General features: G+C 40.1%; 1 protein-coding gene across 1 annotated transcript; it reads right to left on the reverse strand.

Moving 5' to 3' along the window:
• Positions 1–659: 659 nt before the first annotated feature.
• LOC119411917 (THUMP domain-containing protein 3) lies at positions 660–13114 on the reverse strand. The gene is made up of 5 exons (XM_037678872.1): positions 13048–13114; positions 10528–10643; positions 9548–9652; positions 9074–9197; positions 660–1004 (listed from the first exon to the last, which is right to left on the reverse strand). The coding sequence occupies exons 1-5, from the start codon at positions 13075–13077 to the stop codon at positions 813–815; spliced, it is 567 nt and encodes a 188-aa protein (XP_037534800.1). The 5' UTR covers positions 13078–13114; the 3' UTR covers positions 660–812.
• Between the last annotated feature and the right edge of the window lie 1192 nt (positions 13115–14306).

The raw sequence follows: 14306 nt of genomic DNA on the forward strand, positions 1-14306 counted from the left end.
AACTGCAGACATTTTGGCAATCTATCTTTGACACTTTCTCTGGGATATGAGGCAAAACTGTACACCCATCACCGTTCATCTCACTGTTCAGGGTGGTCCCTGTGGACACGTCCTTCAGCAAGTACGAGAAGGATGCGATTGGCTTTGGTGCTCTTTTGGCCAAAAGACTCATTTTGTGCAACTGGAATGACACTCCCCCCATCACCACCACCACCACCACCACCATTGAATAAGAGAAGTGATGTATCATATTGATTTCAGATATACCCTGAAGGGTTCTGTTAAAAGATGTTGGGACAACTGGCAGCCTCTTATGTTGTACACAGAAAATATGTCAATGATTAATTTGTTTGTGTGAGACTGATCCGGTGTGGGAGGGAAGGGGTGGAAGTAGGGGGTTTGTTTTACTTTTTTTTTTTGTATGTTTAAAAAAAAAAAAAAAAGATTTAGAGTCAAAAGGTTTATACATATTTGAGCGGAATAAGATCAGAATCAATCTTCACTGTCATGTAAGACTACTGAGAAAAAAAACGAGTGAATGAATCTTTATTAATAAAATGATCATCTGCAGCTTCTGTACAATAAACACAACTAAGATGAACAGTTTTATGAAGCAACTGCAAACACTCAATAGGATAAATAAAAAAAATTCTCAAGTGTCAGAATCGTTGAACTGCTGCCAAACGACGGCTTATTTCCAAAATTACACAACAAAACGACTTTTTGGACCAGAGGGCTGCAGTCAGGAGGAAAGACATAACCGCTGTGGTTCATGTCAATAAAGTGACTCCTCCTCAACATCGTGATGAAAGCTATGAGAGTTCCTGATTGTTTTTCTCATCCATCTGAGCGACACCCATCCCTCTAGGTTCATGGACGTCCTCAGGAGCTTGGCCGAACAAGCCCGAGGTCCGCTTGAGGAGGTAGACCCCTGCATGTAGACCACCCACGTTCACCCAAACAGTGTGCACCTTCCTCCACAGCCCTCCCATCCGCGAAACAGCCTGAAGGAGAAATAAATCTCATGAAGCCAGTCAAACAAATGAGTCAAGTTTTATATGGAACTGGATCTTTGTTTAGACAAATACAAGTAGTAAAAAAAAAATGATTTCCTGAAACTGGAGCAGAGTTTAATCTGAATAACTTGGAACCATTTAGAAATTCCCAGTAGCCTTCACTGCATTTTATACCCATTAGATTGTTTAGATATAAAGAAGAGCTGCATAAATATAAAATAGTCTTAGGTCAACAAAATTACAACGACTGCACACTTATATTTGAACACAATAAATAAGAAAAAAAAACATTTGAAGAGGAGTTTATGGATAAGTTATGAACAAATATTTTATCTGCTGTAGATTTTAAACCACGTCACTTTGTAAAAATAGTATTAATTTTCTTATAAAACAACCAAAGTCTCAAAAAAAATAAATAAAAAAAACCCACCACGACTGTTTGTTCTTAAATAATTGCGGCAGGAGGAACATCTGGAAACTTCTTGATGTCAGCGCACATTTCAAACATCTTGCTCAAACTGTATTATTACAGTTTCGATTGTAATTAAAACAGAACCGCAGCGTCTACCAAAGTTTACATTTTCAACCCTTTTTACCTGAAAAAAATGCCACATCATTTTTAATCAATAATTATTTTATATCAATTTATTTTACTAGCTCATATGGCTAAATAGTAACCAGTTCACACTAATGCAGCACCTTTTAACCATGTTGTTCTCCAAATCACTTTTCATTTTGTTGTTATTCAACTACTCACACAAACACACTAAGCTAGAACGTCTAATCTGACATATAACAGTATACACACACCAACCACTTTATTACGTCCAGCATGCTATTACCTGGTTGGACCTCTTTTTGCCTTCATGGATTCACTAAAGTCCATGGCAGCACGACGGCTCAGTGGTTAGCACTGTTACCTCACAGCAAGTAGGTTCTGGGTTCAATCCCTGGTTGGACCTGGGGTCTTTCTGGGTGGAGTTTGCATGTTCTTCTCGTGCTTGCGTGGGTTTTCTCTGGGTACTCCGGTTTCCTCCCACAGACCAAAAACTAGGGATGCACCGATCCACTTTTTTCATTTCCGATACCGATATCTGAGGTTTGGCAACGGCCTATACCGCTCAGATACCGATCCGATACGACAAACAGTGCTGAATTCTGTTCAACAAACTCAACGTGCTCTTTAGGGTGAAATCTCTGGAGATGCTTCATTAAGTTGGTAGTGTTATAGCTGCAAGTTTTAGTGCCACCCCTCGGAACCGTCGCTGTGCACGTATTGCATGTATTGCACGTAGCTGTCGACTGTGTTGGCTGTGAAATAGTTCCAGATGGCTGATCCTTTCGCTCGCTCCATTTTGAAAACAATCTGTGTGGCGAGTTCGCTAGCATGTGACGTCACTCAGAGCACAAACCATAGAATTAGACTGAATAGATCTGCCCAGTCATGGATCGGCCACATTGTCACCGATACCCGATCCAGAAGGATCAGTGCATCTCTACCAAAAACATGCATGTCAGGCCCAGGCCTCCCTTGCAAAAGAGATCTATGATCTCAATGGGATTTGCCTGGTTAAATAAAGGTTAATAAATAAAATAATAATAAGATGTTGGAAACATTGCTCAGAGTCCATCTTGACACGATAGGGTCAGGCTGTTGCTGCACATCCATGATGTGAACGAGTGAACCTCCCGTTTCACCACATTCCAAAGGTGCTCGACTGGATTGAGCTCTGGTGGCTGTGGAGGTCACTGAAGTCCAGTAAACCAAGACTCATCAAACCAGGCGCTGTGTGTCTAATCTCTTATTGTCCAGTTTTGGTGTGTGTGTGAATGATCACTTCAGTTTTCCATTCTTAACAGACAAAAGTGGCACTTACTGAGGTCTTCTGCAGCCCGTCTGCTTTAATGTTCAGTAGCGATGTTTACATGTGCAAAATTCTTTGACCAGATTGAAATGTTTTCAGATTAAACAATCCGAATGTATTGTTTACATGGGTACAATCCGATCATGACGAGTGTTTACATGCAGTGGGCTTTTATTCAGAACAGAAGTACTGAAATGCACAGAGTGGTAAACTTCCCTAAAAAAACACAGAAGAAGTTTTACTTCCAGGATGAACGTAAACAAACCTGAGCGCCCAAAATGGACCCTCGACAGGTTTTAATGACGGTGGAGACGTTACTGTACTCCCTGATTGAGCTACAGGAAATACAGATCATTTTGAGCTTTTTCAAAGTTTCTAGTAGAAATGTGTCGCTCACTGACCAGTTTTGCTTCCCCGACATATTAGCATCTAGCCAGGTGGAAATATGTGAGGTTGACAGGTCGCACATGCGCAGTCAGGTCAGTTTTCCACCATCAAAATAAAATGATCTTATTAAGCGTCTACATGCACATCGTTCGGATTATGAATTGGCATAAACCACCCCTCTCGTTAGCTATGTTTACATGGACGTAAGTAATCGGACTAAAGGCCATTCGGAATAAAAATGCGTTAACCGCCCCATTCCGATTATTTTTTGTTTATTCAGCTCAATCCAAAATAATTTGTAATCAGAACGAGACGGATGGTTTATGCTGATTCATAATCCAAACGGTGTGCATGTAAACATTTAATCTGTTTGTTTTTTTCAGATCGTGAAAAACTGACCTGACTGTGCATGTGCGACCTGTCTACCTCTCGTATTTCCACCAGGCTAATGCTAATAATATTAGCATGTAGCAGAAGCAAAACTGGTCGGTGAGCGACAACATTTCTACTAGAAACTTTGAAAGAGCTCAGAATGATATGTATTACCTGTAGCTCAGTCAGGGAGAGCAGTAACGTCTCCACCGCCATTAAAACCTGTTGCGGGTCCATTTTGGGCGCTCGGGTTTGTTTACGTTCAGCCCGGAAGTAAACCGGAAGCAGAACTTTTTCTGTGTTTTTTTTAAGGAGAGTTTACCATTCTGCGCATGTCAGTACTTGTGTTCAGAACAAAGCACGATGCATGTAAACGCTCATCATGATCGGATTGTGCCCATGTAAACAATACATTCTAATTATTTAATCTGAAAACATTTCAATCCAGTCAAGGAATTTTTCGTATGTAAACATATCTAGTCAGATTACAAATTCATTCGAATCGAGCTGAATCAACAAAGAATAATCCCAATAGGGTGTTTACATGACACATTTTTATTCCGAATGGCTGTTTAATCCGATTATTTATGTCCATGTTAAACATAGCTATTGTGTTGTATGTTCAGTGACAATCTGCAGTGATCATTTCAGACACTGTTGTTTGTTTTTTACATTTTGGACCATCTATCTCCTCTGCCATAAACAAAGAATTTACATCCAAATATCTGTCGCTCAAGGGATATTTTATCTTTTTGAACCACAGTCTGTAAATGCTAAAGATGGTTGTATGTAAAAATCCCAGTAGGCCAGCCTGTCTGGCAACAATCACACCACCTTCAAAATCACTGGTTTCTTCCTCTGCCTGGTGCTCAGTTGTAACTTCAGCGAGTCGATTTCACAATCTCGTTCCACCACATGTACCACATGAGATGTGAATGACAAATAAATCTCTCTGACTCTAAATGCATCGTGTTGCTGATGATATACTGCAACCAGTACTTGAAGCTCTTTCCTTTCTGCAACTGAACACTGATCAGTTTAACAGGACTAATGTGGGTTTAGTCTAACCCAGAAGCACAACATATTTAACTAACCCAGCCATCAGGTGAAATGATGAAAGGTCCTAGAGAGGTTGGTTGTGGAACCGCCTGAAGAATGCTGTCAAGGCTCCATTGTTTGTGGCTGACAAGCGATGCCAAAGGTCACCAAGAGGTTTTTCCAGTTTGAACGTTTTTTTTTTAAGGAGAGCCCTTTTCTCCATTAATTTCACAGTGAGGTATTGTGTTTGCATCATTTCCTGTAACACTTACAGCCAACTAACTGGTTGGAACACATTCAGTATGGACTGTTGACATTAACGGTTCACTTTATGATGAACGTGATTATTCTCCAGAGGGAATCAACCCAATTCAGACAGTACAACAAAGTTCAGTCAGCTCCTCTGGACAGTTTCTTTTTGTTGAAATGTTTCGTCTTTCATCCAAGAGACTTCAACCGTCCGAGGAGTCAAACAAACTCAGTCTTATAAATTGCATCTTACGTAGTTGGTCAACCAGTTAGATGGTGATAAGATGGTTTCTGGAGTCCGCCCTCTCCCCTGCTGACTCTTTTGAGGCAGCCATGGCCAAAGTGGTTCAACATATCAATAGTTTTCTACCTGGATTCCTCTGCTAGTTCTGTGGTGAAAGTCTTTCTATAATCCAGGTTTTCTACCTGGATTATTGAGCATGAACTTTGATATTTCGAACCACTTTGGCCATGACTGCCTCAGAGGAGTTGACGGGGGAGAGGGTGGACTCCAGGAACCATCTTATCACCAGCAAACTGGTTGACCCACTATGTAAGGTGTTATTTATAAGACTGAGTTTGTCGTGGTCAACAAATAGAAACCATCCAGAGGACCTGACGTAACTGTGTTGGATTTTTTTAACCTGGATTATTGAGCATGAACTCTGATACCTATTCAGACAGATTTAAAAGATCTTTGAATAAAGGGGACTGTTCATTTAAAGATGTATGAACGCAACAGAACAGTGCCTCTGTGCTTTACACAACTCCAGTGACTTTAACATGAACGCATGGAGAAAGCATGGTTTCCTTGGATTCTACAGATCAGTTTGCGAGGAGCGATTTGAATTAGTGTGATTTGTTAAACAGAGTGGATTTGACAATTGTTTGGTGAGTCAGATGATAAATCTCACAGACATTCTTTTATTCTCCCTCACATAACCCCATAGCTAATTATCTGTTCAGTCTGAACCCAGCAGGGCTGATGATAAGCCAACTGTACACTCAGAACACATACATCCAGAGATAATAACAACAATCTCTGACTGGACTCTGAAGTAAAGCCTCAGACTGCAACCACTTTTATCATTACAAGAAAAAAAAATGTATGTGTTTTATAGTATTTAATCTCATAAAATTGTCTTCTTGTATTTTAAGTTCAACAAGCTGCAGTTCACACAACTTTCACAACCGGAGACGATCAGTTGGAAATGTTTCTTTAGAACGTAAATAACTTTGGAGGCTTTTCTAAATAAAGTGCACAGAAAATAGAACGAGTTAAAATAACGTGTGCTGTGAACATCAGCAATGCAACACACTAATCTATGCCCATTTACATGTTAATCTCAATAGTGAACATACATTGGTTTGTATTTACTGACGTGGCTGCAGAATCAAAAAATGTGATTCTGTCGACAGATGATAATGGAAGCCCGAGAGTCTATTTAGCATCATAAAGAGAGTGCGTTTCAGATTATTTTACTAACTGCAAAAGAAACCACAGTCAGTTGGTTAATATACCACTGATTACAGGTTGTATTCACTTTAATCTTGACACCTCCATCTACAAGTTAAATGGGGAGTAAAAAAAAGTATTAAAGGAATAATAAAAAGTGTCCCTCTCTATATCACTGTTCACTTATGTTTCTGTTCAGTGCCCTGAGATGACTTCTGTGGTGATTTGGTGCTTTATAAATAAACTGAACTGAATTGAACTTATTGTGGCTTCACTTGTGCAAGTAAATGTCCAATGATGAGCAAATGATCTCATGCTCCTGACCGATGCCCTCATCCTGACCAAGTTTCTGTGCCCTGGACTTTCCTGTTTCGCCTTGTGAAACGTTCCAGTGCGTTTCCACAGACGTGTGCCGACTCACAGCAGGCTTTTCAAAATAATGCTTACTGAGAGCGCTCTGTGTCTGGTTGAAATTTCAGATCCTCCGCTAAATTCATGACAGAGAAAGGTTAAGAAGAGAGTGGGAAAGGTTTGTAGGAGTGTGGGAAGGGTTTATAAAGCCTTAATATAAATAATAAAATAAATATAAAACCACTACTTCACAGATGTTCACCTATCGCGGGGGTCTCTGGAACGTAACCTCCGCGATAAGTGAGGGATCACTGTAGATGTTTATTAAAACTTTATTTAAACAGATTTAAAAAAAAAAAAACATTGAGATCAAGAGCTCTTTCACAAGGGTGACCTGGCCAAGAAAAGGCAGCAGTGCACGACATAAAAAAACAAGACAAGTAACAAGATACAGAATAGGACTTGGAAATATATAAAAACATACAATATAAAAGTAATTGGCAATAGTTGTAATAATAACAATTTAAAACAATGTCATGATGTAAAGATGTAAATCAGCACTGGGGTCATTAGTTATTCAGAGACTGCCCCACTTTCTTTTTCGTATTGCTTCTTTTTTTGCTGGCTGACTGCGACGTGTTTGTCCAAATGATGTCCAAAATGACAGCAAGCTTCCAAACCTGAGCGACTGAATTCTTTAAGAATTTCATTACAACTCGTCTGGACTATTGCAATTCACTTTATGTGGGTCTGAGCCAGTCATTACTGACTCGACTTCAGCTGGTTCAGAACGCTGCTGCTCGTCTTTTAACTGGCACCAGAAAACGAGAGCACATCACCCCCGTCTTAAAATCACTACACTGGCTCCCAGTTCGTTTCCGGATTAATTTTCAGATTCTTTTGTTTGTATTCAAACGTCTTCATGGTCTCGTCCCACAGTATCTGTCCGATTGTCTCCAGCCGTACATTCCCTCACGCTCTCTGAGGTCAGCAGATCAGCTGCTGTTGGCCGTCCCAAAGTCCAACAGGAGGCTGAGAGGTGACCGAGCGCTCTCAGTCGCTGCCTCTAAACTGTGGAATGAGCTGCCTTTGCACGTCAGACAAGCCGACTCACTTCCTGTTTTTAAATCTGCTCTGAAGACTTATTTTTTCTCTTTGGCTTTTAACGCAGCTGGAATGTTGGCTTTACTGTTTTATGTTATTTGTTTTTACTGTTTGCTGTTTTATGATTTGGTAGTTCATTACTTTTTTGGTATTTGTTGAGTTCATAGTTTTTATGCTTGTATGTGTTAGTGTACAGCACTTTGGCCAATGGTGTTGTTTTAAAGTGCTTTATAAATAAAGTTGTATTGTATTGTATTGTAAGATGGAGATCACTGAACAAGACAAGGTTCGTGCACTATTTAGCTCAGCATGCGTTGAAATTTGCCATCAGGGTTTAACACTGTTTAGTGTATTGGTGTGTGTTTGTATTTACTGCTAAGGGAAACATTTTCATCAAAGCGTTAGCATTAGAGGTGCACCGATCCAATATTAAAATGGGTTATCAGTCCCAATATTGAAAAAAAAAATTATTGATCGGGTATCGGTGAAAATGTGACCAATCTATAAGGGCAAATCTATTCCGTCTAATTCTATGCTTTGTGCTCAGAGCGACGTCATGCGCTAGCAAACTCACCGTTTCAAAATGGAGCGAGCGAAAGGATCAGCCATCTGGAACTATTTCACACTACCTCAGCCGACACATTCGACAGCTACGTGCAATACGTGCACAGCGACTGTTCCAAGGGGTGGCACTAAAACTTCCAGCTATAACATTACCAACTTAATCAAGCATCTACACAGATGTCACCCTAAAGAGCATGCTGAGTTTGTTGAATGGAATCAACAGAAAGGAGGCGGCATGAAGCAGCTAACTTTGAAGGAGATGAAGGGAAGAGGTGAAAAGTCTCCACCTAATAAGTGTGCAGGCAGCAAAAATCACTGAAAGGATACTGAATTTCATTGTCATGGATGGGCAGCCGCTCTCAATTGATGGAAATAAGGGATTCCGGCTGCTAATTAACCACCTGGAGCCACACTACGACAAGGTAAGCCCAAAATATTTGACGGAGACGGCGCTACCTGAACTCGGTATCGGCCGATACGAAAACAAATATATCGGTATCGGAAGTGAAAAAAGTGGATCTGTGCATCTCTGGTCAGCATGCCTTGTTATCAGGAAGTCTTTGCAGGTCAGAACTTGCATTGCGATTTACTTTATGGTTCTTAAAAGGAGTTTTGAACCACAGAAGAACCGATTTCTAATAAGAAAAACTCTCGTCCTGAACTTGATTTACCTTAGCAAAGCATTTCTTGTCCTGAGTCAGGAGGACAGCCTTTCCTGTGTCTGGTCTGCAAACACGAGCCATCTCTCTAAGACAGGAAGGGTACAGGTCCCAGTTCTTCTTCCTGGAACCCATTCTTTCAATAAACAGACAAAAAAAAAACCCCACATAGTTATTGTTTTGTGCTGCGTTTACTTACATGTCTAACAGTTCAACTAAAATTAATTTGTTGCATCAATTAGCAACAGAAGTAATTTCAGGAAATCTTGCATAAAGTGACAAATACTCTTATCATGATTAAATGTATTAATACAACATCCATTCTTATTTAATTGAGTCCATATTTAACGTCAAATCACAAAACTTTTTTTTTTCCACCCATCAAACAGTTTAACCAGGACTGCAGCTACATTACAGCCAGCATGTTGTCTTATTATAAAGACTCAAGTCCTCTTCTACGCACTATAAAAAGTTTCAAGAGCGTACCTTTTCCCAAAGGGCATGTCAGTGATGATGATGTCCACAGAGCTGGTCTTAATGGGTAAGTTGCAAATGTCCCACTGCACCGTATCAATAGGTAATCCAGGTGTGCTGTTCCAAATCAGAGTATCAATAACATTAATATATGCTGAGAGTAACTCCCCACGTAAAAAAGTGAAGGGACTAAGAAACTCAAAAATCAAAACAACAAATTCAATTACTTCTATGATGAGGAAACACAGGAGAAAACATAAGAACTGATAATCATTTCTAAATTCCCAAGAAGAAGAATAAAACCTTAAAAATCTACAGGATTGCACTGCATCATGTGAAACACTGCCAAGAACTGCAGGTTGCTTTTTACTGAAGGTCTCAAAGTCTGATCAATTTCTAAAGGAAAGAAAGAAATGCTGGAACTCACTGGTTAAACAGAGGGAGTGTTATATGTGAATGGATGCATGATGAAAAATTATTTTAACAGATGTGTCATAAATGCTGTTTATATTCCAAAATAGTTGCTGATGGACCATCGACACTTAATAAATAGAACAAGGAAAATTTCTAATAAATTACTGTACATTCACACAAACTCCCAACAGACATAAAAAAAGGAACAAAATCAAAAATGGACCAAAAGTGTTGAATTATGCAAAATAGCTGGTAAAAACAAAAACATAAAACGAGCAGCACACCCCTTAAAGCAAAAAAAAATCCTGCCAGAAAACAAAATCTAAAAGGAAAAACAGGTTCAACACTGCATCAGGATTAAACCTGCTGTCAGTAATAAAAACAAAAAACATCCAGAAGGATTGAGCAATAAAGCATTATTTCTGTAATGAATGATTAGTTGTTTTAAATTCTTTACATGCAGACTGTAATCTCAGAAATATCTTACTGACTTTCAATTTAATAAGAGAAAACATTATAGATCAACAAACTATATGAGCTGCTGTAAGCCCATACGGTTTTAGTCACCTGTCACTCACCTGCCCTTGTCTGCTCTCCTCCTCTGGATGTGATAGACGTTATTAACCGTTCGGTTCACTGCCATGTCATTGTTGTCCCCAGCGATGTAGAAGGAGCTGCTGAACTCAATAGCACCCTGTGGAAGAGTAACATTTCACTATGATTAGTCACACAAATTAAAATTAACACACAAAGTCATACTTTTTAATCCAACAAAGTTAAGTCAGGTCATCTGGACGGTTGATTTTTGTTTTGGTGACACGTTTGGTCCTTCATCCAAAGGACTTCATCAGTCCGAGGAGCCGCAACAAACTCAGTCCCACAAGCAGCACACTCACATAGTGGGCCAACCAATTTGATGGTGATAAGATGGTTTCTGGGGCACGCCCTCTCCATCGGCAATTCCTCTGAGGAGTAGACATTTCATCCTTCTCCTTTGGATGAAGGATGAAACGTCTCCAAAAAAAAAAAACATCCAGATGACTTAACTATGTTGGATTTTCTACCTGGATTATTGAGCATGAACTTTGATGTTTTGAACCACTTTGGCTATGGTTGCCTCAGAGGAGTCGACAGGGGAGAGGGTGGACCCCAGAAACCATCAGCAAACTGGTTGGTCCACTATGGAGCAGCTGCTGCAGTCGTTATCATCAAGCTACTAGCGGGACTTGCTAACGCTGCTAACAAGATCCTCCATCTGCCTGCACGGACCGAACTCTATGGGCCCTTTCGGTTCCAAGGGGAAGCCTTGGATGTTCTCTGTCTGCTGGACCCGGTTCTGGACTGCGGTCTGTGAGGGCAGCTACTGCGGTCATTATTACCATCAAGCTGCTGACTGGACCTGCTAACATTGCTAACAAGACCACGTTGCTAACAAGACCACGTCGCTAACAGAACAGAACCATCCATCCATCCATTATCTTTACCCGTTTATTCCATTTTGGGTCACGTGGGTCGCTGGTGCCCATGTCCAGCAATCACTGTGCGAGGGGCGGGGTACACCCTGGACGGGTCGCAAGTCCATCACAGGGACACATAGAGACAAATGAGACAAACAACCATTCACTCTCTCACTCACACCTAGGGACAATTTAGAGTTACCAATCAGCCTAACATGCATGTTTTTGGTCTGTGGGAGGAAACCGGAGCACCCGGAGAAAACCCACGCATGCACGGATAGAACATGCAAACTCCACCCAGAAAGGCCCCTGGACCGGGGTTTGAACCAAGGACCTTCTCGCTGAGAGGCAGCAGCTCTACCAGTTGCGCCACCGTGCTGCCTCCAGAACAGAACCATGCTGCTGAAAGAACCTCACTGTAGATGTATTTCTTTTTCAACTTTTGGCGCTTTGTTTTAGTATCTTAGTAGTATTTTAGTATGGTTTAGTATTTTTGCTGCATGATTTGGTATTACTTCTTGTTTTTTTGGCGAGTCGAGACGGTTCTTCTCGTCCTAAGAATTTCATTTCATTGTTGAGCTTGTATTGATTTTGCATATGACGAAAAAACCAAACCTGAAACTATGTGGGTGTGCTGCTTGTGGGACTGAGTATGTGGTGGCTCCTCAGACTGATGAAGTCCTTTGGATGAAGGACGAAACATCTCAACAAAAAAAAAAAAAAAAAAGTCCAGATAATCTGACTTAACTTTGTTGGATTTATTATCTGGATTATTGAGCATGAACTTTGACATACTTGTTAATATTCACCCAAAATTCATTAAACGGCAAAGATGTGAACCTTGTGCAGAATTTTAAATTTCACCTATGATCTGTTGGAAGCTCTTATCCAGCAACAAAACATGTTGTTCGCTCAATAATAAAAATAATAAAAAAAAAATAATAATCCAGGTAGATTAATCTAACAAGGTTGAGTCAGGTCCTCTGGACAGATTCTTCTTTGTTGAAACGTTTCATCTTTTATCCAAAAGACTTCTTCAGTCTGAGAAGCTGCAACAAACTCAGTTGCCCTTCTCATACTATGAGAAGGTGTTCAATGGCTGTGCACACTTGCTCAATTACAAAATAAGAAAATTAAAATACAGCATCAGCTACTACAAATAGTTTACAGCAGCCCGCAGTTGTTTATTTAAGTGAGAAAGTTCTTCTATTTTCTCTTATTGCTCTTTTTCTTCTTCTGATTTCTAAAGATCGACTTAGAAAAGCTCATTTCAGTCGAGCATATGTCAAACTCCTGATTACAGATGTTGGCAGCAAGATGTTGGAGGCCTTCTTAATGGAATATTTTGTTGGTGCTCAGAATGTTTTGGCAGATCTAGTAGTGCAAGAATCATGACCTGTAGGCTTTACAAGATGTGGGCACTGGCTGTAAAACGAGACAGGTCGTCCGTCTGTGTGCACAGGTCGCATGCACAAAGTTTACGCACTACAAGTTATTAACGGAACAAGAAGGAACTGTGCAGGTTTTATTGTGTTTCACTGAAAATGTGTGCGCTTTAACAACAGATGCTCATGTTGAGGGACAACGTCCACTTGAAAACAAAAGTAGGAAGAAGAGCTGAAGTTCAGCTGAACCACCCACCTCTAGTGGTATAGCTCCTGTTCCACACATTGGATCAAGTATTACATCAGATACCTGAGGTTTACACAACCTGTCAACAGAAAGAGCAAAAACACAAAGAGTTGTTGAAGCATCGAATCTTATCAAGACATATCTCACAAAATGTTTATTTTCAATAAACAGCAGATGTGTTATTTTGTTTATTTACTTCTGCAGGCATTTTTCTTGTACTTGATATAAAATCAGTCAGACAAAAGCAGAATGACGTCTAAATGAACGCAGCTCTAACTTTGAAGACCTTGCTTTTTAAAAATGTAGTATTTCAGCATTTTAAAGTTAATTTCCATTATTTTTGTTGCTTTTGGAGCTGGTGTGTTCCAGTTTCTCTGAACTGTCCAACGATGGTTAGTTTTAATTTATTGGCCAGTTTAGATAAACTGCAGGTGCTGGTGTGGACATGGTGTTCTGTCTTCCTGTAAACCTTGAGATGTAAAGTGTTTCGGGCAACTCCCAATAAAAATCACAGAAGGAAAGGTGGTTGATAGATTTTAATTGGGCATTGTAAAGTGTGGCGCCAGCAGAAACCATTTTGGCCTCCAAGTATTTGAACATGACTAGAAAAAGAAAGCAATTAATCTGCTGAACAATTTTGCCCTGCAGCAGTTTATACACATCATCAATGATTGGATTTTCAACATTTCTTTTCATCTGTTGTAGTTACCAATTCAAACATTTCTGGCTGCCAATCACATCGATAAAAGCCAACTAAAACTTCAGGCAATCTTGATAAGAGTAAAATATTGTACCTTAATCTTATTCAAAGCCCTTTTATAGTTCACTACTGGCACAGCCTTACTATAAATGTTTACATTTGGTTATATAATTTGGTCATATATATATATATATATATATATATATATATATATATATATATATATATATCCATCCATCCATTATCTTTTACCCGCTTCTTCCATTTTGGGTCACGGGGATCGCCAGTGCCCATGACCAGCAATCACTGTGCGAGGGGCGGGGGACACCCTGGACATGTCTCCAGTCCATCACAGGGAAACATAGAGGCAAACGAGACAAACAACCATTCACTCTCTCACTCACACCTAGGGACAATTTAGAGTTACCAATCAGCCTAACATGCATGTTTTTGGTCTGTGGGAGGAAACCGGAGTACCCGGAGAAAACCCACGCAAGCACGGAGAGAACATGCAAACTCCACCCAGGAAGGCCCCCGGACCGGGATTTGAACCAGCAACCTTCTCGCT

This window comes from Nematolebias whitei, chromosome 7 (genome assembly GCF_014905685.2).
Source record: "Nematolebias whitei isolate Nwh7 chromosome 7, NemWhi1, whole genome shotgun sequence".
NCBI classification, from domain to species: Eukaryota; Metazoa; Chordata; class Actinopteri; order Cyprinodontiformes; family Rivulidae; genus Nematolebias; species Nematolebias whitei.

What these genes read in the sequence shown, in the direction of transcription:
- LOC119411917 (XM_037678872.1), bottom strand. Translation starts at nt 13,077, where the DNA reads ATGTGTGGAACAGGAGCTATACCACTAGAG. An exon ending in GACATGCCCTTTGGGAAAAG is followed by an intron (nt 9,198 to 9,547) that starts GTACGCTCTTGA and finishes GTTTATTGAAAG; the next exon opens with AATGGGTTCCAGGAAGAAGA. An exon ending in ACAAGAAATGCTTTGCTAAG is followed by an intron (nt 1,005 to 9,073) that starts GTAAATCAAGTT and finishes TTTCTCCTTCAG; the next exon opens with GCTGTTTCGCGGATGGGAGG.